The sequence below is a fragment of the Miniopterus natalensis genome, chromosome 17 (assembly GCF_054644295.1).
Source record: "Miniopterus natalensis isolate mMinNat1 chromosome 17, mMinNat1.hap1, whole genome shotgun sequence".
In the NCBI taxonomy this organism is placed as follows: Eukaryota; Metazoa; Chordata; class Mammalia; order Chiroptera; family Miniopteridae; genus Miniopterus; species Miniopterus natalensis.
The window spans coordinates 36968843-36996374 of record NC_142097.1 but is presented as its reverse complement, the minus strand read 5'-3'; the positions used below and the strand labels follow the sequence as shown (position 1 = coordinate 36996374).

At 42.5% G+C, this 27532-nt stretch overlaps 2 protein-coding genes across 3 annotated transcripts; one reads left to right on the top strand and one right to left on the bottom strand.

Annotated features, from left to right (window-relative positions):
- Nucleotides 1–1075: 1075 nt before the first annotated feature.
- POLG2 (DNA polymerase gamma 2, accessory subunit) lies at nt 1076–12712 on the top strand. Of its 2 annotated transcripts, none has more exons than XM_016204617.2 (8): nt 1076–1689; nt 4976–5102; nt 5214–5319; nt 6086–6259; nt 7115–7255; nt 8686–8766; nt 10486–10586; nt 12428–12712. In XM_016204617.2, exons 1-8 carry the CDS (start codon nt 1131–1133, stop codon nt 12591–12593), a joined length of 1455 nt encoding a protein of 484 aa, XP_016060103.1. In that variant the 5' UTR covers nt 1076–1130; the 3' UTR covers nt 12594–12712. The 2 variants fall into 2 exon arrangements, with proteins under 2 accessions (XP_016060103.1, XP_087682424.1); XM_087826298.1 differs by having other exon boundaries at nt 12457–12542.
- Nucleotides 12713–14976: 2264 nt separating this feature from the next.
- On the bottom strand, nt 14977–24828 carry MILR1 (mast cell immunoglobulin like receptor 1). The gene is made up of 9 exons (XM_087825672.1): nt 24741–24828; nt 22877–23146; nt 21337–21621; nt 19734–19841; nt 17776–17865; nt 17010–17066; nt 16814–16882; nt 16075–16155; nt 14977–15148 (listed from the first exon to the last, which is right to left on the bottom strand). The coding sequence occupies exons 1-8, from the start codon at nt 24826–24828 to the stop codon at nt 16103–16105; spliced, it is 1020 nt and encodes a 339-aa protein (XP_087681798.1). The 3' UTR covers nt 14977–15148; nt 16075–16102.
- Nucleotides 24829–27532: the final 2704 nt, after the last annotated feature.

Below are 27532 nucleotides of genomic sequence, written 5' to 3'. Positions count from 1 at the left end.
TGCAGTTAATATAATTGCTTCCTAGCAATAATTTTAATTATCTAGCTTCTCTTTTTATAAACTTGAACACTTGCTTGTATGGAATGGTTTTTAAGGTTGACCTACAACACTACATGATGGACATTTTTAACTGTTCCTATATTACCGGTTAATGCCATTGCTAAGCTATTACCCAGCTCCGTAAACTGCCCCTTTCTGGTAGTCCTGTGGAATCCAGTAGCTTGTTCCTTTCACCCGAGTTAATCTTTCAAGGTTTCCCTAACCAAACTTTAGGGGAAGCTGGAAGAATGGAAATCGGGTTTTGGAATCAACCTATTTCATCTGGGTTATACCACTTTTACACTAGGGGCAATTTTCTTAAGGGCTTGCAGGCCTACTAGGCAGTCCTAGATCTGTTTTAAACTGGTTAAGTTTTATTGCATGTATTGATGAAACCCTAAACCTGTGGTAGAGGAACTCGTGCACACCTAGGGGTTGTATTTCCGCGTTCACCTGCAGGGCGTGTTTAAAACTGCTGGGCCCCTCAGCACGTTATTTTTCCCAGGTGGCCCAGGTGGTACTGGTCGCGGACTGCCCTTGGAGAGCCACTTCAAAGAATAAAGGGACCCTACCTCTTCCCAGTTACACAACCCCACTCACCCGAGAGAGAACTGCTTTGAGGGGTAGGCACCCTGGCGGTGCATTTACCTAGTGGAGTTGCAGCGGAGACCTGGGTGTCTCAACTACCACAAAGGACTAAAACTAAAAATGGGAACCAAAGTGTATTTTCACGAGCACTTAAGATTGAGAAGGTAACTTGGAAAACACCTAAGTGTTTCCGTATGTCATATCCAAGAAAATAGGGATGGAACCGTGGCTACAGCACGGCAGTGAAAGTAGATGGGAACGACCTTTTTCGGTGCCGATGTGGACAAGTTAAAAACAATGGCCGGCGCCCCGGGCTGGAGGAGCGGGCCCTCGCGGCTGCAGCGGGAACGGTGACGTGCTTCCGTGGGCGGGGCCAGCTGCACGCAAGCTCACTTCCGACGCGGTTGCGCAGTTGGTTTCCGGATTGCTGCGGTTGTGGAGGGTTGTGGCCGTGTATCGGGATCACCAGCTAAGAGGAAACTGCTCTGTAACTCCCTCGTGCGATGCCCTCGGGTGCCGCCGTCAGGGCCTGCCGGAAAGTCTGCCGGCGCCTGTTGTCTGGTTTTGGGGGCCGAGTAGATGGGGGCCAGCCAGAGCGGCGGGCAGGGAGTAGCCCCCTTGGAGGGCCCCTGAGGCCGCACGCCGAGCTGCCCGGGGGGAACGGGCCGGGAGAAGCCCCGGAGTCTGCAGAGGGGAGCGAAGCGCTGGTGGAGATCTGTCAGAGGAGGCATTTCCTCAGTGGCACCAAGCGGCAGATTAGCCGAGAATCTCTCCTGAGCGGGTGCCACTCCGGCTTTGGCCCCTTGGGCTTAGAGTTGCGGAAAAACCTGGCGGCAGAATGGTGGTCCTCCGTGGTGGTGTTCAGGGAGCAGGTCTTTCCCGTAGACGCCCTGCACCACGAATCAGGCCCTTGGCTGCCCGGGGACAGTGCCTTCAGGTTAGTTTCTGCAGAAACCCTACGCGAAATCTTGCAAGACAAAGAACTGAGTAAGGAACAGCTAGTAGCATTTCTTGAGAACTTATTAAAAACTTCTGGGAAGCTACGGGAGAACCTTCTTCACGGTATGCTTCATGATTTCATGCTTCAAAAGAGGTGGGGTGGAAAGGCAAGCTCGCTGGATTCCGCGAATTGCAGCCGGCCCTTTATTCACGTGGAAAGGAAGTTACATGGTTCTCCTTTCGAAGTAGTCGGATATATTGACAGTGCTTCTACGCTGGAGAAAACTGGTTCTTGCAATCCTTACTGTTCCTTAAAATATCTGACCGGAGGACCTGATAGCGCTCTCAGTTTTACGGGGCGCCCCTATTATTTTAGAGTTAGTTGAGCAGCCCTAGAATTAGGACCTAAGTTAAATCATGTATTTAAATCATTTCTTTATCGTTATTAAAGTGTTTGTAAATACTTCCACAGTCACCCTTCAGTTTTACACAAAATCAAAACTTATTTTTCTAGAGCAGAAAGAAAATGACCTTCCCCGATTCTTCTTACTGAAAACTGATCTACAATCTTGTTTCGAGAGCCCTGTAGGTGACTTGTGAGTTCGCAAAATAGGACTACTTAAGCTTTATAAGTGATTTTTGAGTGAATACACAGGAACTTACAGGGGCCACTTGCCTTTAAGGTCCGAGAGCGTGATTGCAGAGACTGAAAAACAACACGACACAACTCGGGTTCCTAACAGGGCCAACTTGCTGCCATAGCATCTCATCTCTGCAAAACGCTGTCCTTGCCGTTTTTCATTAAGTGCTACTATAAAGTAATTTAAAATGACCAATGTCCATGGTTCTCTGAAAATTAGTACTTACGCTGTAAATTAAAGATTTCCTTCAGGATATAAGTTAAACTGAAGCAAACTTGAATATGATAATTTTGATTTATACTACTTTATTCCACCATGTCCCAAAACAAATCAATCTTTTCTTTCTTATTAGAAAATGAAACTTAGCTAGCTCTCTTAGATGTCCGTCCATCAAAGCCTCTATGTTGTGCCAGATTTTTTCTTGCCTGTAGGAAACTTAAATCTATTTGCCAAATCCTTTGGTTATCTAGTGTTTTTAGGTTAGAATTACCCGGTTTGCAACTGCTTTCTGTTCCCAGTGCCCTTCCTTCCTTGATTCCATGTCTTAACTACAGTAGTAGTGTCTACTTATGATTAGTTTTTAAAAATTCTCAGCCATTATGTCTCCGCATATTTTTACCCATCCTCTTCTGTCCTGTGATAGTTACACGTTATTTTCTTCATCTTGTCATAACTTTCTGACAGTCACATTTTAAAGTCTGTATCCAAGTAACTCTGATGTATCTGTTTCTAGTACCTGTTTTTCTTTGCGCTTTTGGTCATTTGGACGTTCTCCTGATATTCTAAGTAATTTGTGAATAAATTGTAGAGATAAATTGAGGCTTTGAGTGGTGTTTTCTTCCTTCTGGAAGGATTTACTTTTGCTCTTGGCAGGCAGCTAGAGTGGGAGCATATCTTCTTAGTACCATCCAGGATTAAGTTTATTGGAGACTTGGCTTCAGTCTTTCTAGTCCCTAGTGAAAGACTGGGTGTTTACCATGGCCCTTCCTCCTGGATGGGCCAGGAACTACAATTTGTGTACTTCCCAGTTGCATAACAGGAAGCTCTGCTCAACTCTACTACTTGAGAATTAGAAAAGTAGCACTAAGCGGTGGTGGTGGTTTTTTGTTTCTTGACCAGTTTTTGTTTTGTTTTGTTATCAACAAGCTAGTTTACTGTTATCAGAAGTGGAAATCTCAAGGAACTTCTGAACCCAGTGCTGTCATTTAGTGGGGTATAATCTTTTATATGACTAGCATAGAGAACTACAAAGAAATCTTGAACTTAGGTTTATTCTAAGTAGGAATGTTGGAATTATAATTCTGAGGCTGTTTCATCTCTATTATAAAATAAAGCAAATAGATGGGTAGATTACTGTTTTTAAAAGCCAGATTTTCTCTAATAGAAAAGAGGCAAAAACAAAAGAAGACAAGAATAAACTTTGTACTGCTGAATTGGCAATATCAGTATGAACTTGTAATTTTTGAAAATACGTATTTCCTAACTTCATTGAAAAGGCCTAGAAGCAATGACAGTAGCAGTGAGCACACTAGTACCTAACGTTTGGTTTCTAAAATAAACCAGCACTTGGAGAAATGGCTGATTCCAGGTCTGGGGCAGGGAAAGTACAAGGTGAGTTTGGGACATTTTATGGTGCTAGAAAGCAAAGAAGACGGCGGGGTCATGTCAAGAGGACACAGAAACTGGCTTGAAAGAGACTCCCACTGGCTAAATTTGGGACAAATTGAACATTAAAGTAAATATTGATGGTAATGGATCATAACACATTAAGTAAAATAAAAAAATTTAAACCATAGTGTTAACCAAAAAAATAAGTAATTGAGGCGGCTGTTGGAGAGAAGAGATAGAGAAAATTTATGTTTTTACATGAACTGCAATAAATGTAGAAGGAAAAATTGATTAGAAAAACCACCATGTTATGATTGTACAATCCCCATGGGTATAAAAATTGATTCAAGCAAGAATCATAAGTAGATTCTAAAATATAGGTTGAAGATTGTTGGGGAGCAGGATATTGTTAGTGAATGGATTACCTTAATCAGGTAATCAAATTTGTTTCATTAATAGCAGGATAATTTGCTATTATGTTCCTCCTGGTAGGATGCAATAAAACATACACATCAAGTATACAACTATGTAGTATTTATTTCTGCTAAAAATGATTAACCCCAATTAAATCATAAGGAAGCAATCAGACAAATCTCTAATGTAAGATAATCTACATTATCTTGGACTCAAAAGCCAATGTCATCAAAAGCAAAGTTAGGGAGGAGACAGGAGAAATGGTCTAGAATCAAAAGAGATTAAAATGTAGTGTCTGAACCTTAGCGAGAAAAAGTACAGCAATAAATGACATTTTGGGTGATAAGTGGAGAAAATAAGGATATTGACCATATGTTAGATGAAATTATGGTATGATTAATTTTATGGTATAATAATGGTATACAGAAAATAATTTTAGGCAATGAATGCTGAAATGTTTTTGGGATGAACAAAAATGGGGCAAAACGTTGACAGTTGGTTAAATCTAAGTGAAGGGTTTACAGGTGTTTATAGTACTATTCTTTCAGCTTTCTTGTAAATTTGCAAATCTTCAAACTGAAAAGTTGGGAAGCTAACTAAAATTAAGTGGTAATTACTATCTGCCATAATAAATAGCTCCATGCTACTTGTGCTGTTCTGTTAGCATTATTATATTAATTTGTCTGTGAATTGACCAAAATGATTTGCATTTATAGAATAGATTTATATGATTGATCTTTTGACAGGTGCCTTGGAGCACTATGTTAATTGCCTGGATCTGGTAAACAAGAGGCTGCCTTATGGCCTTGCTCAGATTGGAGTGTGTTTTCATCCTGCTTCTGATGCTAAGCAGACACCTAATGGTGTTAAAAGGTACAGAAAAATGGCCTTGTATTTAAATAGTCGCGAACTAGTCATTTTCACTTTGAGATAGATTATATAATTTTCAAATAATTAACTATCTGATATTTCTGATATCCAAAGAATCGGTGAGAAGACAGAAGCGTCACTGGTATGGTTTACTTCACCAAGAACTGCCAGCCAGTGGCTTGATTTCTGGTTACGTCATCGGCTCCAGTGGTGGAGAAAGGTACTACAGTAATTCAGTAGTTCATAAGTCTATTGTCTTAATGTGTCAGAGGTAATACTTCCCTATAATAAAGGAACATTTTTTTATGGAGCCTGTGTTATGTTTATAAGAGACAGCTATACTAAATCAACAAATACAAATAGAAAACTGGAATGATTTTCATTGTTCCATGTAACAAGGTTACTTTGGTAAAGACATTTGTTAATATGTCTCTTGTTCAGAAGCCCTTGTTGATAAGCTTTTACAGTCAAGGTAAAGTTCAAATCCCTCACCTGGCATGCCTGGCTGCTGCGAGTTTGACCCTTGTCCGCTCTTACGGCTTTAACTTTGGTTCCCTACCTCCGTGAACTCTCCGTATTAGTAAAATGGGTCTATAATTTGTAATCAAGTTTTAGGTCATGCCCAAGAGGAAAGAGTTGAGGTCAGCATCTTTGTTCACCATTGTCTTATCTTTCTCCAACTCTTAAAGTCCCCGAACACCCACCTAAATTAAGTGGGATAATCACAAATAATCAGGTTCTTTACAAAAGGGTAAGATTGTGAGTCTCTGGTACTTTCTCCTTCATCTCATTTAGTTCTTGGTTACCTTCCCCTCTTATTAATTAGGATATATATATATATATATATAGTCATCAACAATTTTTTTCTGTAGTTTTTATTTGGGCTTGACCATTTTTAGTCAGTTGCTGCATAAAAAGCCTCAGGCAACTTACTTTTTAACATTTATTTTAATATGTTAATAAGACACATAAACTTTCTTTTCCAGTTTGCCGTGAGTCCATCTAACTTCAGCAGCAGTGACTGTCAGGATGAAGAGGGACGAAAAGGAAACAGACTTTACTACAATTTCCCCTGGGGGAAGGAGCCAATAGAAACCCTGTGGAATCTAGGAGATCAGGAACTTTTACACATGTATCCTGGAAATGTGGCTCAATTACATGTATGTTTTCCCTTGAGCTCCTAATGTATCCTTTACCCAGATTCTCTGTGATCAGTTTTGGACCATTTGAAAATAAGCTGCAGACATGTGCACATGATCTCTTAATACTTCAGTATGTATTTCCCGAGTAGAAGGACACTCACCTACGTAAGCGCAGTGCAACCATCCAAATGGGGAAAGTAACAGTAATCCACCGTTACCGTCCAGCCACAGAACCCTTCAGACGTAAATGCCAGTGGGCCCGTATAGGTTCAGGACCCAGTCTAGGATCGCATACTTCATGTAGTTGCCGGGTATTCTTAGTCTCCTTCAGATGAATAGTTCCTTTCATCTTTCCTTGTCTCTCATGACCTTGACGTTTTTGAAGAGTGCAGGCCAGTTACTTTGTAGGATATCCCTTGGTTTCAGTTTCTTTCATGTTTCCTCAGCCACAGAAATGGTGCTGCCCTCTTCCCAGTTCATTGTATCCAGAGACATGTGATAGAAATTTGTTATTGGTGATGTTACCTTTTATCACTTGGTTAAGATGGTGCTACTGGATTTCTACAATGTAAAGTGATAACTATTTTGTACTTATTAATTAATGAGTAATTAATAAGTCTTTTGTGGGCAGATACTTGAAGACTGTTTCTCACAAAATTTTGACCTACCAGTTGCAGCATCCATTGATGATTCTTGCCCATATCAATTATTACCATGAGGGTTGCCAAATGGTGATTTACAAAAAATTAATTTGATCATTTCTTCTAGATTTATGGATCAGTTTACAGTCTGATTTTATAAGTCTAAAATATCTAATCTTAAGAGGTAGTTCTGCTAAATGATACTTTATTTTTGTTCTACTTTCCTGTGAAGGGCCGAGACGGACGAAAAACTGTGGTTCCTTCTGTTTTGTCTGTAAGTGGAGATCTAGACCGCGGCATGCTGGCTTACCTCTACGATTCTTTCCAGCTAACAGAGAGCTCCTTTACAAGAAAGAAAAATCTTCAGAGAAAGGTGCTTTTGATATTTCAGAGACAGATTTGGAGAATTAAAAATACATGCCCCCCCCTTTTTTTTTATGTTAGTGTGCTTGGTTTCTAACATAAGCTGAAACATAAAATTTTTTAGTGCAAGTAATTTAAGTATTTTTCAGTTTTTTAGAGTCTGGCCACAGTAATAATAGGTAGGTTCTCACAGACTAGAACAAGACATTCCTGTTGAGTAATCCCAAAGGCGTTTCTCTTTCATTGGGAGAGCTAGACAGCGATCTCTGATTTTTAGCCTCTGAGTGCTCCCAGTGAGAGCTCCTATTTGCATCAGAAGCTGAATGTTACGTAGGAGTAAATAAGACAGAGTAGCAAAGCTTGTGGTATTGACCTCTGCTATGGTTTGATCCCGAGGGGCCAATCACTGGGTCACAGGAACCAGGTATGGGCCCAGGTCAAGGGAAAGGCTTATTTTTGGACGAATAGTTTTTTGATGAGGGGGCTCAAAGTCAAGAGACAGAAAGGGTTGAAGCTGTAAGAAAGAAAAGAAAGGACTAAAGAAGATTTTGGAAGAAACAGGAGGAGTCAGTACAGAATCAAGAGTACAGGTGGAGGGGTTTGGAAAGGAGTGATTTGAAATGGGGAGGAAAGAAAAGATGGCATAGATATCAACAGGCTACCAGGACTGGTTAGCCTTTGTGGAAGTCTTACTCATACGCTGTATTTTCTTAGGGAACTAGGAGGCAAGTATTAGCTTAACATATGGAGGAGGAGGAGTTTAAGTGGCTAGAGTTTAGAATAGTCATATTCCCCTCAACTGTGAAAGGGAGCTCTCCCGGTTGTAACATGCTGCGTGCCACCTGGAATTGGAAACTGAGTTTGTAGCACCGCTCTGCATGGTTAGGTGATTGACTATGCAGTGCTCAGCTAACCTGATACGGCCACAGAGAAAGCCAGATTATAGAACTGCTCTGGGGGTTGGGTTTGTAAGGTGTCTGTAGCATACAAACAAGGCAGATCCTTTTGCTTAAACCCATGTCCAGACCATCTATAAAACCTATTTGACTCTCCCTTCAAAATATATCCTGAATCTGACCATTTCTTCCCGCCGCCACTCTTTCTAAATGGTAAGCCACATGGCCCCAGCTCGGTGGGGAAGGTATTGATGCCAGGAAGGAGCATTTTGACCGATGGAAAATGGAGTTGTCAGAAAATGGGAGAGTATCAAGTGAACTTATTTCTGCAGAACATCTAAGTGGAGAAATCCATGAGCAACTGGATCTAAACAGCTGAGTACATCATTACACGATTTTTAATACCCCAGCCAGCTTTCATTTTCACCCAGAATATTTTACTGTTTAAGAAGCTCCGTGTTTGTTAGTGCTTGTGTTTTACTTAAATAACATGTTGTTCTCCCCACCCCACCCCACTCCACCCCACCCCTTTTGATTGCTTTAGGTACTTAAGCTTCACCCTTGTTTAGCCCCTATTAAGGTTGCTTTGGATATGGGAAGAGGCCCAACAGTGGAACTAAGACAGGTGGGTTAAATGTCATGATTTTAATTATACCCATTTTTCCAAGTGAATGAGTTTTCCATTTAAAATTTTATTTTATTTGCTTTTAAAAAATTTTTACCTAAATAATGAACTGTGGATAAATACTTATAATTAATTGTTTATAATTTGAAGTATATATATTAAAGAAAATGAATACAATTCAGTGGATTTTGCTGTTAACATCATGCCCATAGTTGCATTTTTTAAAGTGAGTATGCATAGTTTTGGTAATCAAAATATTTATACAGATGTCTAATGAATTATTTCTTGCCCCCTTCCCTTTTTAACTTAATGCTTTTGATACTTGCTGCTGTAAGCACAGATTCTAGATCAAGAATCTTATTTTAATTTTTTCTAATCTATCTGATCTAAATACTCTTGAGAAAAGCCAGGAGGGTGGTTTCAGTTTCTTTCCAGAGACCCTTTCAACAGTCATCATTTCTGTCCGGGTGACTCAGACTCATCCGGGACCTGAGTGAGGACCCTGGAAAGATGCACCTAGCTTTCTGCTGGGGTTCCTGTGGAGGGGCCTGGGAAGGTGGGGTCTGGGAAGCTCAGGGAAAGGGAAGATAATATTTTAATTTCCACTTTTCCTCTCAAGAGTTGTGGCAGGCTCCCCAACACTTATAGGTAGCAAGTTCCTAGGTTTCTTTTGCTTGAAGGACAAAAAATAATTCTATTCCCTAGATTTTTGTCATTACAGTTGCTGGCCTTTTGTTTGTTTATAAGAATATAGTAGTATTTTCTGCCTTGGGTGTTTTTAATTTACCAAAAGGGTACTTTATTGTCTGTCTTATTCTGTTTTTAACTTTGGTGCCTCAGCAGTATGACAGAATCCTTATGCATGTAACTCTCTGGACTGTGCAAGAATTTTTGCTAGTTGTATGCACTGGGGTGGGGTTTCTGGGTAAAAAGAGTGTGTACCCTTAATTTCACTGTCAGCTGGATTGCTCTGTAGACTGGCTGCGCCTGTTTGTGCTCCGCCATGGTGCGAGGGCTCTCGGTTCCCCGTGTCAGCACTTCATGTGCTTAGAGGGTTTTTTCTCCTTTTCTACCTTCCATTACAAAGAACTACTTTTCTGCTGGCAACCACTAACTTATTAAAACCTATTCCTAAATTTATTTTTCCCTGTTAATTTCTTAGGTTTATTAATATCTATATTCTCTTCTATCCCCAAATATCAAATACCTCAACACCTATTTACTTTGCTGTGGCTTTTCCCTGGGAACTTGTAGAAATTCAAATTCTTGGTCCCTGCCGCAGACCTGCTGGATCAGAAACTGTGGGAGTGAGGCTGAGCATTGTGTTTTTGACAAGCTTTCCAGGTGATTTTGATGCTAAAGTCTGAGAAAGGGCTCTAGCTCAGGCTCAGCCCCCCACCCCCCGCCTCTTTTGGTTTTGTCTGTGTTTTGAATGATAGTGATGGTCAAAATTCTTATATTTGGTATAAAATTTTCTCTCAGAGAAGATCTGTATTTAGTATTCAGCTTTGCAGTGCTTGCTTTCTTCATTTTCAGAGAAAGTATACAGTTTTTAAGTATATAATATATAAATTATAAACAATATTATCACATAATTAAAGGAACTTAAGCCCATTTTGAAGATTGAAAAGGGTGACTTGTGGTTTCACAAAAATAGAGTGATGACTCTGGCTACTTTTATTTCTTTCATGTTTGAAGTTTTTGTATTTTTTTTTCTAGATTTGTCAAGGGCTGTTTAATGAATTCCTAGAAAGTGGGATTTCTGTGTGGCCTGGTTATTTGGAAACTGCACAGTCTTCATTGGAACAACTTTATTCAAAGTAAGAATTGTCTTCCTTTTCACTAAAACAGTGGTTTTCCGGAGTTTTGGGTTTTTTTTAGATGATGCTTCTTTATTTTATGAGTAACAGAAATCTCTTCTAAATGTATGTCTATATAATGTAATTTGAAAGTATTCCTAACTTTCCCATTTAAAAAAAATATGTATTTTTATTGATTTCAGAGAGGGGAAGGGAGAGGGAGAGAGAGAGAAACATCAATGATGAGAGTCATTGATCGGCTGCCTCCTGCACGCCCCCTGACCAGGAATCGAACCCCGATCTCCTGGATCCTAGGTAGACACTCAACCATTGAGCCATGCCGGCCAGGCCTAACTTTCCCTTTTACAGAACCATGTGCCCACAGTTAACTGCTACAGCAGGAAACGGTGTTCATCAGGTATACCTGAGTACATACCACGTGCAACTTCAAGACTTAAGTCATGAAGTATGTATACCTGAGTTGACCGATTTATCAGGATTGGAATTATGTAGATGGGATGCATTTGTTGAGCTGGGACTGAAGGAACATGAGTAGAGTGCTGAGGCTGAGTGGGAAATAATTCTCTCCCAGAGGACAGAAAACTAGTCTCCTCAGTGATCGGCCCCTCTTTTCACCAAGTTGCCCAAGACTGAAACCTGGGTGCCATCCTTCGTTGCTCCCTTTTCCTTACTCTCCACATCTAGTTTGTCACTAAATGTTGTCAGCCTGCCTCTTAAGTATATTTCACATTCTCGTCGCTCCATCTGCACTGCTACTCCCCAAATTAAGGTCAGCAGTCTCTCCTGGCTGGATTACTGAAGGAATCTCCTAATTGATCTCCTGTCTCTGGTTTTAAAACTTCTGTTTTGTAATAAAGGAATTTATTCGTTCCTCCTTGGGTTTATTTTGTTATTTTCTTCAGCTTTTTGTGTTGAATACATATCTTTTGGGTGAAAAGTTGTCAAACTCCTTAGTTCTCTAATAACTTGTTAAAATACACCATTCAGGTGATGTCTAAAGAAACGTATGTTGCTCTGGATAAAGCAACTTACTTGTTTAGTCGTATATAAAATGAAGGGATGGTATTTAAACTTCCCAGTCCTCTCAGGTTCTAAAATCATATCCTTTGAGTCATGTGGACGTTATCAAGTTACCGTTCTTCTTGATGTTGTAAAGGCTTTATTGTTTTAGGATATTTTATCCAAATAATTATCAAGCACCTAGTGTGTTTTCTGTACTTTGATACGGCAATAAATAAGGCAGAAAAGTTCCCTGTCCTTATGCAGCTTATAGCCTAGTGGGATAAAATAGACAATAAACAAGTAAATAGACAAATAAGATAATTCTGATAGAGCCCAACAAAGCAAAGAAACATGAATGACATGGTGAGTTTGGTTGAAAAGCTACGTTAGCATACAAAGTTACATATCAAGCATGACTTTCTGTGTTATGTTGTACTTATGTGATTTGTATACCTATAGTATAGTAGTAGTATAAGAGATTTTCATCTAAAATAATTTTTTTGGACTGCATCTAAGTCCCAAGAGGCTGAGGTTATTCTGAGGTTTACCCATATCACCCCAAGTGGTATGTTGAGGTACCAGTGTTTATTTCTCAGACTTTATTTTCTGTTTATGACTTTTCAGCTATTACAATAAGTGAGAAACTTTCTGAAAATTTAACTTTGAATGCAATTCAGAAAATTGAAAACGGTGGGTTTTGGTCTAGCTCTTAAGACCTGCCTTTGAGTTTTGTGACTCTTAAAAGTGGCCTGGATTCTAAGTAATGAAAGCTGATGATGCGGTGAGTTTACAATTTATGTTTGTGTGCATGTGTTTTGTTTAACTACTTTTTTCCTTAGATATGATGAAATGAGTATCCTCTTCACAGTTTTGATTACTGAAGCTACTTTGGAGAATGGATTAATACATCTGAGAAGTAGAGACACTACAATGAAGGAAATGATGCATATATCCAAAGTAAAAGACTTTTTAACCAAGTATATATCATCAGCTAAGAATGTATAGATTTTCATATTGGTGTAATAAATATTTGCCTTTTCTAATTTGGTTGTCTTATATTAACTTATTTATTGAAATTGGTTGTTAGCTCTCTTCGCCTATAGATTCTCCTCTCTCTCTCTCTCTCTCTCTCTCTTTCTTTCAGAAATTGAGTTCATTATGGGGTTTTCCACTGTTTGGTTTTTATTTATTACATCCCCATGGTGTAGTTTATTTAACATGTTCCTCTAGATTGGAAGTTGAATTCAGAGGTTTGATCAGCTTTTAAGTTCAAGTTTGGGGGCAATATTATTTAGGTCTTTGTGTTCTCCCATCAGGAGCCAGTAATGTCTGGTGGTTTCTTTGGGGGGATACTAGCAGTTATTGATCAATACCTAGATCGGTCAGTTCATTAGAGGTGGCAAAGTGGTGATATTCTGATTCTGTCTTCATTTGTTGGCTAAGATACTTCTATAAAGAAAAACATCTCATTTACTATTTGCTTAGAGCTATGGGAAAGGTTTAGAATAAATGCTGGATTCATCCCCTTTAAAGTTAATCTTTTTTATTCTAAACAGTCCTACCTTTGGCCAATGGGAACCTTTTCAAGTTGGCTTCGAGTCCTTTTGACCCAACTTTAGTAGTCTTTGATAGCTTGTTTGGTATCTAGTATCTAATATAGAGATTGTATATTTCAGAGTTTCTCTAAGGAAACCATACTCCAGTACTAGGGATGCTCATTGTTAGAAGGTGGTTTTTGTTTCTAGGCCCTTTCAGTGTTTAGAGCTAGCAAATAAAGAAGTGTGTGTACGCGCATGTGTGTGTTTGTATTTCCCCACAAATTAAAAAATTCATCATGAATTCACACTGATATTTTCTATTCGAATTCAGGATTGCAGGATCTGTGTGTGTTTTAATCAACTTTATTAGTATATAATTTACATACAATAAATTGACCAATTTTAAAGGTACAAATGCAGGTTTTAACAAATGTGTAACCATCACCACAATGACAATATAGAACGTTTCCATCACTGAAAAAAAAGTCCCCTCGTGCCCCTTTAGGACTATAGACAGGGCTTTTACTTAACCTCTTCTCACATACACCTGTGTCTCTCTCATGGCAAGAACCCTACTTCTCAGGAATCCTGAGGCTGGTAGAATGCCATGCCACACGAGCTCATGTGCTTCGTCTCATGGTAATCACAGTCGTCTCAGAATTGACAGACCAACATTACCACCGCATGTCTACTTAAAATTTTCAATTTCACTTTTGCAGTTTGGGGTTCAATACTTAGTTTTAATATAACTAAGAAACTAAAAAGTTTATTTTTTAAAAGTGATTTTTCAGTTACCTCGTCTTAGGGACCTCAGCCTGCACAGGAGGATTGTATTCATGGTCTCAGAGCACATTATGCTTTAATGGGCAGCGTAGAACCACTTTGGAAAATTGTGTGGCCCTGTCTACTTAGATTGGAGATAAACATACCCCGACCCATTCCTGCGCATGTTCAACATAATTGCGTGCCCTTGGGAACCAGGAGACTTCGCCCTGGCATCAGAATAGTCATAGCCCCATTATTTGTAATAGCCCCAAACTCACAACTGCCTGAATGTTCCATAAAAGAGTACCTAAGTTGGAGAAGGTGGGGTTGTGATTGGGAAGAGGCCTGCAGAGGGTCTCTGGGCTGCTGGTGACATTTCATCACGAGTATTCACTTGATATAATTTATTTAACTACATATATATTTTTATGCATTTCCATATAATGTGTGCTCTATTTCACAACAGAAAATGTTTAAAGAATCAGTGGATTTGAAAAAGAACAAAAGTGAAACTTCTAGACATGAGGAAAAGTAGATACTGAAGTGAAAGCCCAGTAGGTCCTCATCTTCCTCCTCGCTGCCTAAACGGTGCAATCCAAAAGCCGTGGAGGTGGCGGGGTGGGGTGGAGCTGGGTGAGGAGCCAGTGGCAAGGACCGTGTGCGGATGTGTCACGAAGCACTGCACAGTACCTGGAGCCTGTACATGCCCAACACATGATAGTTCCTGTCGTCGTAGTTGTTATAAAGGAAATGTTGAGAGATGCATACCAGCCACCTCTGTGTCCCGTGTCACATCCTCTGGGCCTCACCTTGGATTCCAGCTGCATCTGCGACTTCACTCACTTTGTGTTAAGTTTTGTGCTTCAAGTGTACAGCACATATCACTCATTTTCTGCCCTGGCGCTTTCAAGTGTTCTGAGTGGGCCCGCTTGGAATGCCCACCTGCAGCCCAGAAGCTGGAGGCGGGGGGCATCCCCGCCTGGGCATCTCAGCCAGTGGAAGATGCTGAGAAGCTCTTTACATTTGTCACCTGAATTAACTCTCACAATAGCTCCATGGCATAGGTGTTATTTCTCTCTCATTTGTTCCCTGTAGTGACCCCCCCAAAAAATGTACAAGTCCTAACTCCTGGAACCTGTGAATGTCATGTCACCTTGTTTGGAAAAAGGGTCTTTGCAGATGAAATTAAGTTAAGGATCTTGAGATGAGGTCATCCTGGATTATCCGGGTGATTCCTAAATCCTGTGACCAGTTTTCCTGTAAGAGAACAGCAGAGGAAGAGAAGGCCACGTGAAGACAGAGGCAGATATTGGAGTGATGCTGCCACGAGCCAAGAAACACTGGGAACCCCCAGAAAGGCAGAGGCAAGTAAGGCTTCTCCCATAGGGAGTGTGGGCCTGCTGACACCTTGATTTTGGATTTCTGGCCTCCAGAACTGTGAGAAAATAAGTTTCTGTTGTTTTAATCCACCAGTTGATGATAATTTGTTACTACAGTCCTAGGAAATGAACCTCTTCCCTCTTTTCCCCCAACTCAGCTCGGGCCTGTTGTCTCCACAAAACAGGAATGCAGCACGTGCAGGCACGCCTTTGACATTAGCTCCATCTCGAGGACTGAGAAAGTCCATGAAAATCAACAGAAATATTTTTGCAGCCTCCCAGAATCTGAGCAAATTTAAATGGCAATGAATAATCAATGTGCACTTGTTGAGTAATCTTGCCTGCCTCTGGTGGTGACTGTAGGCGCTGTTTCCCTGACACATTTTCAAGGTCACCGCTCTCTCTTTTAGAATTTAGGCGTGGTGTTTGCTTTGTGTTTTTGCCTCTGAACCTTCAGTGGGCACGGGGATAGGGAAACTGGAAAGATGCCCATGATAGTGTTTTCAGGATGCACTTAGGAAAAGCACAGTGGTTTAACAGTTACTCTTTTTCAAGTGATGTGGAAATGGGGAGAAAGGCCCATGCCTAAAAATAGCAGAAGCATTTAAAAACTGTCACCAGTCAGGTTCCCACCTGACAAAGCTGTTGTTTGATGGCAGGACTGGCAGTACCCGAATGTGCCAAAGGAACAGTGTTTCATCATGAAAAACAGTGATTCACTTGAGGGAGCCAGGAGAGACTATTAAAGTGTCTATCAGGTTTGCCTTTTCTTCATGTAAATCAGCTTTATAAAAGTCATCTTACCCTGAGGCGTAGTTTGTATCTTTAAATGTCAGATGTTGAGTTCAGAATAGACATATACAGTTTTATCATCATTATAGGCTTCTGAAATATAAAAGAGGAAATAATTTAGTAAACTTAGAATATATATCCATAGAGTAGCTAATAAAAAAAATTCTATTTTAGTAGCTGGTTGGACTGACAGAACCAAGTATTAACTGTTTTTTCCTGGACTATATCAAGTAATTTATTCCTTAAAAATAAAAATTTGTTTTTTAATTTTTCAATTACAGTTTACATTCAATACTATTTTGTATTAGTTTCAGGTGGACAGCACAGTGCTTAGACAATCCTATACTTTACATGGTGTTCCCTCTGACAGTTCCAGTACCCAACTGGCACCATCCATAGCTATTACAATATTATCGACTATATTCCCTATGCTGTACTTGACATCCTCATGTACTTAATCCCTTCATCTTTTTTCAAGTAATTTATTCCTGAAAATGGTTTGGAAGTGCCCCTCCATTCTCCTCTCTGGATGTTTTATATGATACTCTCCCTGTCCCATCCTCCCCTCCTCCCCACCCACCCAGCTCCTGATAGATTTGTTAGGAGCCATGTATTGGTTACTCTTGGTCTCCTGGGTGTACATGTTGCCCCATGCACCCGATTCTTGGGCTCCTAAAGTCCTGGAGTAAGGTGGCCTCACAGGGACCACTGTCTCATTCAGTAGCATCTCTTATCCCAAACTGCAGCTCACCGTGATCTCTTGGTTTCACTCCCTGGAACACAGGGGTGGCATAATGTATCTCCTGAGACTGTGTGGTTTCTGGGCAAAAGACAAGGAACAGAGTTACTGGGCCTATAAACGGAAACTCTGACCACTTGAGGGTAGTGGCTTAGCTGGCTGGCCTCGCGATGGCGTGCAGCTTCTGGACTTCGCGGAGAGCGCTTACCATCTTGGGCTGTGGAAACACACTGTCTTGGTTCCAAGCCTGGCACAGACTCCTTATCTGTAAAATGGGAATGACATAAATTGGGAGTTAGCGCTGTTTATGTTGGACAGGGCAGCTAAATTGCTTAGCGCTGTGCCTGGAACATGGCTGGCCCTTGGTCAGCTTTGGCTGGGATTATTCTTGTTGGCCAGGTCGTGGGTCTATTTACCATGCATACGATGCCTACTTTAAGAGATGATCATAGCCGGCTGGGGTGGCTCTGTTGGTGGAACCTCGCCCCAGGCACCAAGAGGTCACTGGTTCAATTCCCGATCAGTGTGCATGCCTGGCTTGCTGCTCGATCCCCAGTAGGGGCGTGCAGGAGGCATATGATTGATGTTTCTCTCTCTCATCAATGCTTCTCTCTCTCCCCCTCTCAAATCAATAAAAACATTTTTTTTTAAAAAAAGAGGTGATTATAAAGGGCTTTGGGACACAGTGAGGATCATTCCAAATACAAAATATCTCCAAGATATTTTGTTAAGTGAAAAAAAATCAAGATGTAGAGTAAGACATGCAGCCATTGCTGCCACAAGTTTAGATGTCAGCATACGCAGACTACCTGTGGAAGGTTTTAAAAACTGGTTGTTGTCCCTGAAAAGTAGAACGGTATTAGGAGTGGGAAGGAAACATTGTACCCGTGTGTCTCTACGACCTTAAAAAAATAAGATGAAAACCTAAAACCAACCAACCAAACCAATCAAAATTCCCAACAAAGTTCTCTTACCTGCTTGATTTTCACAGACATTTGCATATATTCCAGCTTCCATAGGTGTATTTCCATAGTCTCTCCGTGCCTTATCTCTTACAGCTTTTCCTGTATGAAATGGAGCAGAATTAATTACATTAAGCCAATTCAGTCATATTTCTCTCATCTCTGCCAAGGAGCAGAATTCCCCGAGGTTCTGAAACAAAGAATGACCTGCTCCAGTGGCCTAACCTGTTGTCTATTGAAGGAAAAGCATGGACTCAGCAGGGAGTCTGTAGTACCCGCTTCTCCAAGCCAGGAGCCCTCCTGATTTATTCTCCCAGCTCTGCAAGTAACATCCTTTGTCTATCAGATTCCGCTTGAGATGGCCAGAGACACACTTTCTTTCCTTTGCTGAGGAGAACAATTTGCCAAAAGCTTTGTAATATCTGCAAGAGGTAGTAAGTTTCCCAGCTGAGTTCTCTTTAGCTGTGGCTGGTACTCAGGAATATTAATTCCACTTTTGCAAAAGCCTGGGCTTTTTATAGGAAGAAAGTCGGGTTTTAAAAGTGTATAAGATGTCTGCCTTGGCCGGGTGTCTCAGTTGGTTGGAGTGTTGTTCCATACACCAAAAGGTTGTGGGTTCGATCCCCAGTGCGAGAGAGTATGGGAGACAACCGGTCAATGTTTCTTTCTCTGTCTCCCTCCCTCAAATCAATTTAAAAATCACACACCATATTCTTGGGTGAAGATTAAAAAAATGTATGAGATATACAAATTTTGACATCTGTTTTCCAGTTTCATGTCAACTGGATCCCTGACGTCTCTGAATTCTCACTCTCCAGAGATGGCAGGAGGAGTCACAGGCACCTAGCATTCATCACATAGTTCTCTCTCCAGCCGTGACCGTTTCTCCCATGACCCCATTCGATGGGTCAGAATGCTGAGGCTCAGGCAGGATCACAGGCGAGTGCCAGTGCTGAGACACAAAGTGTCTTTTGTGCAGATCTCGATATCCTCTACACCTGTGTGCCAAATGAAGAAGCCTCTTGGAAATCTTAACTAGAGGTGGCCATAAGACACATAAAGAAAAGCCGCCACTGGGGCTCGGGAAGCACGTAGGGTGGGGCAGAGAGGAAGGCTGGTCCTGTTTGTCACCACGTACTGAGTGTCCTCCGAGGGGCATACCCCGTGGGGTCGCTGAAAAGTACCAGGCAAAGCTCTTGCCTTCGAGGAGCTGGCAGTCAGGACCTGCTCCATCATTCGCAGGGCTCAGGGCAAAGTAAAAATGCGGGGCCTCTGGTTAAAAAATTATTAACATTAGTATATCTGTGTTCATAGCACACTATTCGCTATGGCCCAAAGGTGGAATAAGCCAAGAACACAACACAAATGAGCCTGGAGGACATTAGCTAAGTGACATAAGCCAGTTACAAAAGGACAGATTCCATTTACATGAGGTCACCCCTAGAGTGGCTAGAATCATGGTGGTGGCCCGGGGCTAAAAGGAGGGGGAAGTGACTGGAAGTGGGTGTTGGGGGACAGTTTCGGTTTTACAAGTTAGTACAGTGCTGTGGATGGCTGGTGGTGGTGGCTGCACAAAACAAGAATACTCGCTGCCAGTGAGCTGTATACTTAATAGCGGCTAAGATGGTACATTTTATTGTCATAAATATTCTACCACAATTTAAAAAAGTAATTTTGAAAAGTAAAAAAAAATAGTATTAAGAATTTCAAGGCAGCGACCACAGCAGAGCATTAAACTGAGTGCGGGGCTCTTAGGCCCAGCCCTGTGGGACTGCACTGGTCCCACACCCGCGAGCAATCTAAATAAGAAACGGCAAGTCCGTTTCATTTACTGTCCCCTTTCAAAGGCTTTTCTTCTCTTTATTTCTTCACATCATTTCTGATTGCCCTCTCCCGTCCTCCTCACCCTCTCCCTGCTGTCTGTATCCAAAACCCATGGGAAACAATGGAAAAACTCCCGAAGAACTTACTTGCTTTGTACTTGCACAGTATCCAAGACGCCAGAAGTATTATTACAAATAGCACCAGTAATAACACCGGGAGCAGTAGCTGTAGGCATAACGCACAGCCGTCTCCATCTGGAAGAAGATGGCACTCAGTGTCACCTCACAGCTTTCTCGCCCAGTGACACTGAACTGTGAAGTGTTCTGGAAAGGGCGATCACGGCTGTCTCCCAAGGCAACCGATGTCCTCTGTACCCTGGTCTCTGTACTGAAGTTCTTAAAGTCATGACCAAGTGCATCTCCCACAGGGTCACACAAGGGGTGAGCACAGCATTTAACAGTGGCCACAGTGTTAGGTCATAAGCTTCAGAACGGCCTGGCCAGTTATTGGACAAAGCCCTTAGTCATGTTGGCATAATTTATGTCAAACAGCTACCATTTATTGCGTGTTAACTATATGCGAAGCACTGTGTTAAGCACTTTACATGCATTGCCTTATTTATCTTATTAGTATCACTCTCATTTTACAAATGAGTAGAGTAAGGCTCAGAGAGGTTAAGTGACTTTCTTAAGGCCACACAGCTAGTAAATGGAAGGGCTGTGATTTGTGGGCAAAAGCCTGATTCTGGGCCCTGACTCCCACAGACTGTCTCACTTGTTAGGACTTCTTTCGAGGATGAGGCCAGGTGAAGTGTTCAATGCGCAGGTGTGCCTCTTGCCTTTGCTAACCTAGCTTTTTGTCCAATCCTCCTATCTCAACCAATATAGCTTCAGAGGGAACTGGAAGGCCAGGTTTGAATCGAGAATTCTCAGACCCCTTGGAGCTCTGCATTGTAATACGGCAGCATGGGGGAGAGTCAGCCCCAGATCCGGCCTCACCCCCTTCCCACCAGGCTCTGACCTGCACCCTAAGGGGCCTTGCGTGCATGTGGGCCCAGCCTGCATGTCCAAATGCCACCCCCACCCCCCCAAGCAGCTGCCTTTGTTTGGGTCCAGGAATACTCGCATCCTCACTGTGGCCACCCTTGGGAGGGTAAACTGAGACAGAGGCTTGTGCAGGTCATCTGATTGGGCAGGGAATTTGGGCCCAGGTACCCAGGATGCTGGGTAGGAAAGTGGGGATGTAGGGTCCAGGTGGGCATATTCTGTGCACAGGGAATGTGCATGGCCATGCAGTGCCCTCCAAAACCCAGGGAAGGGACAGGGCCCCCTCTTGCCCCAAGCTAAGGGTGGTACTGAAAGTCTAGGCTCACCAAGTGTTAGCAGTGGGGCAATAAACAGCCACGTAGGTGTTAGAAGTCAACGGAAAAGCAAAAGAAAAGAGACCTGGCAGCTCTAAGAGAGATGCAAATTCTAATGCGATTGCTCAAAACCTGGGCAGTGGAAGGCCAAGGCAGGAAGCAGGGTGAAGGCAGGAAGCCCCACTGCACGGTCCCTTCCTGCCACAGTGTCTAGGCTTTTCTATGTTTTCTTGTTTTGTTTTTATGGCAGAAAGCAATCCCATTACAGTTTGTATGGACCCTACCAAAGGAAAGGCGCTTGAAAGCAGGGGGCCAAAGTGGGACGTGAACAGGCAGAAGTTTCTGGAAGCAAATCCAGACGCTGTTGAAAGAGCTCAGGTAGCCCTTACCTGTTGACGGCATGGCGATGGGATGACTATATTTTGCAAGGCTGGGCAGTCTGTTTTCAGCTTTACACCTATATTCTCCCCCTGCTCCAGTATTCTTCTTCGTTACATTAAGCTCAGCAGGCTCCCTTACATGCTTGGAAATAGCTGGTGACAGGGCGATGTCTTTTTCAAAGAAAGTGTAATTGATGGGCAGAGAGCCGTTGAATGAAATGCAACGCAGTGTTACATAACTGTTTGTCTGGTTTTTAATGACAGTAACGTTCAGCATGGGAGTGATCACTGGGTCTAGAAAAATGAGAGTGCATGTTACAGGGCCAGGCAGACTGGGTTCACTCACTCAGTCCACAAGCATGGATTGAACCCCTCCTCTATTCCCCGATGTGGTCCCAAAGCTGAAGGACACCCTTCTTGAGAAGTCAAGAAGCTTGCAGCCAGTGGGAAAGGCCAATGACCACTCTATCATTAGATTGTTAAAACAGTTATAACCTGAAAAGCTAAGAACCACTGACGTCGAGCAGAGACGCCCCCTAGAACTTTCTGGAATGATGGAAATGTTGTCTAATACGGCAGCCACCGGTGGCTACTGAACACCTGAAATGTGACGGAGACTGAGGAACTGAATTTTTTGTTCCGTCTAATTTTAATGAATTAGAATTAAAAAAAAAAAAATTATTGATTTCAGAGAGAGGAAAGGAGAGGGAGAGAGAGAGAGAAACATCAATGATGAGAGAGTCATTGATCGGCTGCCTCCTGCACGCCCCCGACTGGGGATCGAGCCTGCAACCCAGGCATGTGCCCTGACCGGGAATCGAACCCCGATCGCCTGGGTCACACCCGGCCGGCCTGAATTAGAATTTAAATAGCCACATGTGGCTAATAATGGCTACCATAAAGGAGAGCAAAGGCCCAAGGACCACTCAAAGATTTGATCAGTAGGTCGGGGCACCTATGTTTAGAAGACTCCAGGTACACTGTACATGTATTACCTGGAAACCCTCTCTCCCCCTCCCGGGAGTTTATTATCAAGGTCACTGCATAGAGGAGCCCATTATTGCTAGATTTCGAGAGGCCTAGGGTGGAAAGATGGCAGAGAAAAATATAGAAATAATAAGATGTGGTTGGGCAGGAAGAACATGGGCTGATGGGACACCTGGTACATGGTCACTGCAAAGGGAAGAGTTGGGCCAAGCCTGGGGCTTTGGAGACCCTTGCCACAAGGTCCAACACTGATTCTCAGACTTCTGCCTTGATTCTTCAGAGAAAAAGTCATTTTTGCCTACCTGGTGGGAATCCTAGAATAAAGCATCTAGAAAAGGTTTCAACAATTTGAAGACTTTTTATCTTAGGCAATCAGCCTATTGTTATCTGAAATAGCCAAAAATCTTTGGAAGAGAAAGTGAAATGGAATTATTAAGAATATCTCAGTGACATACTTCCAGGGCTCTAGAGTGAGTGCCTGCAAGGGGAACAGAGAGACCACTGTAGAATGGGAAAGGGTCCTACAAATCACAGGACCGCGAGGAACGAGTGTTCTACTTACCTGCAAGTGTGAAGTTGAACTTATGACTGTATTTAGAACATCTGGAAACTTCGGCTTTGCATTGGTAGGGCCCCAAATTATGGGCTTCTGAGATGCTTAGGTTAAAAATCACGGGTTCCCCTTTGCTATGCTGGGTTTTCATGAATTTCTCATGCAGAAACAAAGAATAGATGATTTGTAGTGATTTGTTCTGGTTGGAACAAATCAGAGATACATTTTGACCCTTCATGACTACATTTGTTTTTGAGTCCAAAGTTGGAGAAGGGAATTCTGGAAAACAAAATAACACAAGAGAAAGTTCTTGTTAATGTCCCTTGACGTCTGGCCACATTTTGTGGATCAAGGCGGTAGAGACACTGTTGAACTTTCCTAAGAGGGTGTTTCTCGCCTACACCGCCTGGCTGACCAGTGTGTGAGGAAGCCTCAGGGCCTACAGAAGCGCCTCCAATGACAGATGGTGGCCATGGCGAGCTCTTTTGCGCCTGCTCTCTCTCCGGCCAGTAAGAGCCTGACGTTGACCCTCTAAAGACTGGCTGTGCTGACTGAGAAATATTAAAGTTCCAGGTTCTGTGAACAAATGTTATGTCTGATAGCTTGTTAGATAGTCCATTATTTATTTTAAATTTCCAAAATAAGAACTTTCAAAGTAATAGTAGAGAAGAGAGTATAGTGATCCCCCATGGGCCACTCACGGAGCTCCAGCAATGATCAACGCCTGGTCCATCCTGTTTCATCTGCCCACCCCCCTTGCCATTACTTTAAAGCAAACCTCAGACCACATGTTATTTAGTCCATAAGTTTCAGTATTGAGACAGAGAAAAGCAGCCCCTGCAGCTGGGAGCTGGCCTGGCGAGGGACTGACCTGTCGTTCACAGCTAGAATATCAATGCCAGACAAGGCCACTCTGACCGCGTTGGATCAAGACAAAAACAAGACGACTCCTTAATCATGTCTGGACACAGATAAAGACACGAACATTGTCCAAAGCACACAAGTGGCCAAACATCCCCCTAAACTGACTAATAAGAGTGACTGCTGCTGCTTTATCAGTCGCAGCTTTTGCTTTGCTGTTTTGGCCTTTTAGGTAAGAATTATTAAGATGCCCAATCATATTATTTCCACTTTCTAATGGGATCCAACCCAGAGCAGAGCCTGCTGCTTTGACTCTTCCTCCAAATCGCCTAACACAGACCCAGATCTCATAAGACCTTTCTAACACCCTCTGCCTGAGACACCCATGATTTCCATGCTATACATTTTCTCCCCAGACCCAGCTTTGTTCAACTATGTGCGTATCCCTGGTGACCTCTGGCTGGAGGATATCGGTAGTTTGTATCTCTAAAAGATAAAGACTCTCCCTAGCTGGTTTGGCTCAGTAGTTAGAGCATCAGCCCTCGGACTGAAGGGTCCCTGGTTCAGTTCTGGTCAAGGGCACGTACCTTGGTGGCAGTTTCGGTTCCCGGTGCTGGTCGGGCTTTTGGGGGAGGTAACTAATTGATGTGTCCCTCTCGGATTGACGTTTCCCTTTCTCGCTCCCCCTTCCACTATCTCTGAAAAGCAATGGAAAAATATCCTCGAGTGAGTATTAAAAAAAAAAAAAGATAAGGACTCTTATAAACATAACAATTACCATTATCACACCTAAAAGTTAACAATATTTTATCTCTGAGTCTCAGGAAAGATGCTCCAATTCCCTCCCTAAAAATCATTTCATTTTAAGCAGCAGGTAACGGGAGAGACTTTACTCTGCGTATTTATCTAAAAGCGTAGAAAAACTTACTCACGAATGAAGACATTGAAAGCCGAGCATCCACTGGTTCTGCTAAGACAGTTTTAGTACAAGAGAGAAGTAAATGAAACTTACTGTTTGCTTTTTTCATTGTCTCACTGCCCAGTTCTGCTTTTAGAGCCGAAAGAGAGAAAAGAAACACAAAAACACTCTTTTTCCACATCACAGTTTGGTTGTGAGATGCAAGCCTTAGATGCCCCAGTTTGTTCATATGGCTCCGCATTCTCCCAAAGGAAATCGAAGAGGAGGCCAGAGGAGGGCTGGTGGCATCCTGGTGGTGAGTCGCTTTAGAGAGCTTCCTCCTTTCTGACCAAGTGACTGGCGTAATGTGACTGGTGGGGTTGACCAACCCGTGTTCCTCAATGACTTTTCTTGAGGAGAGAGGCGGTGGGCTGTGCTAACTCAGGCTGGAGGGGAGGTTGACCAGCAGGGAAGAGAGAGTTAAAAATGTGACCATTGTGTTGTTTTTGTGTAAGCCCACCTGATCGTCTCTCTCTGGGTTCCGTCTATATCAAAAGGAACTTCATGGAAATTTGCTCCCGTCTTGGGAAGCAAGTATTGACTCTAGAGCAGACACACACAAGCATGGTATCAGAAATGCCTGATTTTGTTAAATGTAGATTCCTAGGCCCCACTCGAGACTTACTGGGGATGAGACCCGGGACTCTGAATTTTAACAAGGCCCCCAGCTGTCTCCGAGTCTCTAAATTACATCCCGGAGTGTACTGTGGTTCACTTCTACCTGATCCAGAATTCTCCTGGCTCTGTGAAGTGTTCACAGGTAAAACCACATATTCCAGTGTCCCCACTCGGAAGTGGGGTGTGGGAAGTGCTCAAGGGCTTCCCAAATGGAGGGAGCTGTGACTGGGCCACTTGGGTTACTGATTCTTGTTGCCGCCCAGGGTTGGCCCTGCAGGTCTCGCACATTCCTGTGGCCGGGCGCCCTCCCTGCGGGGAAGCCAGGTCCCCGCCCAGGTGCGGGTTCTTCTAGGACAGTATCTAACCTATAGGACAATCCAACTCACCCCAGTTGCTCCTTGCTCGGACCCCCTAGGTCCCAGACTGTGGTGGACATTCTCTCCCAGTCCCACACCCAGCCACCACTGGGATCTTAGCAGAGCCAGGGCCTGCTGTCCCCCCACTTCCTCCCTGGCTGCCCACTGCTGTCTGGAAGCAAATCCTCTTCCTTCGTAAAAGGCCCCAATTCCCTTCTGACAAGTCAAAGTTACTTCTCAGGCGCCTACTCTTCTAAAACAGACGGCACTCAGTGATTGACAGTGATTTTCATACTGTGATCTTGTTGGCAAATTATCTCACTAAAGAAGAGGAAGGGAAAGAACCCCACAAGTTTGATCTCTGGGAAGATGACCTTGGGGGTGCCAGAATTTCTGCTAAGGGAGTTGGAGGTTTTGTTTTGGATACGTGACCAAGCAGCATCTCATCCATCCTCGCCTGGCCAGAGGGCGGGGCTGGGCCCTAGAGCCGTGGTGCCTGGGAAGACGGGGGCCTTTCGGAAAAGCTGACATGGCTGGGGCATTTGCGTGTGTGGAACTTTTCAGCTGGGGCAGGAAGCTCGCAGACCTCGGCCAGGACAGAAATATAGCAGAGGAAACCAGAGGAAGTGCCGCTTACAGTTGTGTGTAAACGTTGCTAGGAGCCCTTCCATGAGGCCCCAGGAAAGGGAACATAATTTGTCAAAGGTTACACAATAAGTCAGAAGTGACAGATGAAATGGAAAAAGACAAAGCTCATCCATGGACCTGGCACATTCCTCGGGGCCCAAATCCTGCCAAATCCATGTGCTCATGGTCCACAGTCATTCAGCATATTGATAAGATTGGTCACAATAGAGACATACAGACAGTAAAGTTACTATATTCCTTCCTGTTGTCTAAGAGCTTTACACTGACAATCCCATTTAATCCTTACAAAACCTCTACGAGGTATGCAGAGGCATTATTTAAAATATTTAACAACCAGTAGAGTTATATAATATGTAACTTAATGCATGGATAAAAAAATTGTTTTTAAATATGTGTGTTTTTTAAAAAATTGATTTTAGAGAGAGGAAGGGAGAGAGAGAGAGAGAAACATTGATGTGGGAGAGAAACACCAACCGACAACCTGGGCATGTGCGTGGACCAGGAACTGAACCGGCAACTTTTTGGTGCACAGGGTGACGCTCAACCAATTAAACCACACTGGCCAGGGCAAAAAATTTTAAATATATTCCATCACCACCCCTGCTTTCTCTCTAAATAACCTAAAGTATACTGCAAAACTACTTAATAAGCGATATAAATTCGCCTGCCAATCATTAATTGAATCGTTTTCATGCTTTCCAAAATTCTGTTGATGTTTCGAAATGGTTGGTGTGGTTGTTTTGAGACAGGGCTCACTGTCTAGGATGATGTGTCATGGGAGCTGCCTTGAGCTTTTCCAGTGAATTTCTTGAAACTGGTGGCCTCTGGATAATGTGTAGTTCCAATAAATAGAAAATTTCTCTTCATGTCAATGATATTGTTCACCATGTTAAACCTTCAACACCTGATGGACAATAACAATGATAAAACTTGGACATGTCTCAGCTCTTATAATGCTGCTTGAACCACTATTTCTATTACCTTAGACTTCTAAATCACAGAAATCACTTAATCCACTAGTTTAGTTTTATTTATCCTTCCACAGAACCTTACAAATACCACCTGGTAAAGTATCAGGATTTAATAAATTTAAGTGACTTTAGAATTCATTCATTTTCACTTTTACCCTCAAGCAACAAATGCACTTTCATATAAAATTATTGTATTAAAAATATTATAGCTTTTCTCATGGAATTGATACTGTATTTTGCTTTGTTGCAGGCA

Coding starts and splice junctions, on each gene's coding strand:
- POLG2 (XM_016204617.2), top strand. CDS start 1,131: ATGCCCTCGGGTGCCGCCGTCAGGGCCTGCCGGAAAGTCTGCCGGCGC. Junction 5,103..5,213: donor ACACCTAATGGTGTTAAAAG/GTACAGAAAAAT, acceptor TGATATCCAAAG/AATCGGTGAGAAGACAGAAG. Junction 8,767..10,485: donor CAACAGTGGAACTAAGACAG/GTGGGTTAAATG, acceptor TTTTTTTTCTAG/ATTTGTCAAGGGCTGTTTAA.
- MILR1 (XM_087825672.1), bottom strand. CDS start 24,828: ATGTGGAAAAAGAGTGTTTTTGTGTTTCTTTTCTCTCTTTCGGCTCTA. Junction 19,842..21,336: donor CATCGCCATGCCGTCAACAG/GTAAGGGCTACC, acceptor ATCTTCTTCCAG/ATGGAGACGGCTGTGCGTTA. Junction 16,156..16,813: donor AGTGAAACCAAGAGATCACG/GTGAGCTGCAGT, acceptor TTTATATTTCAG/AAGCCTATAATGATGATAAA.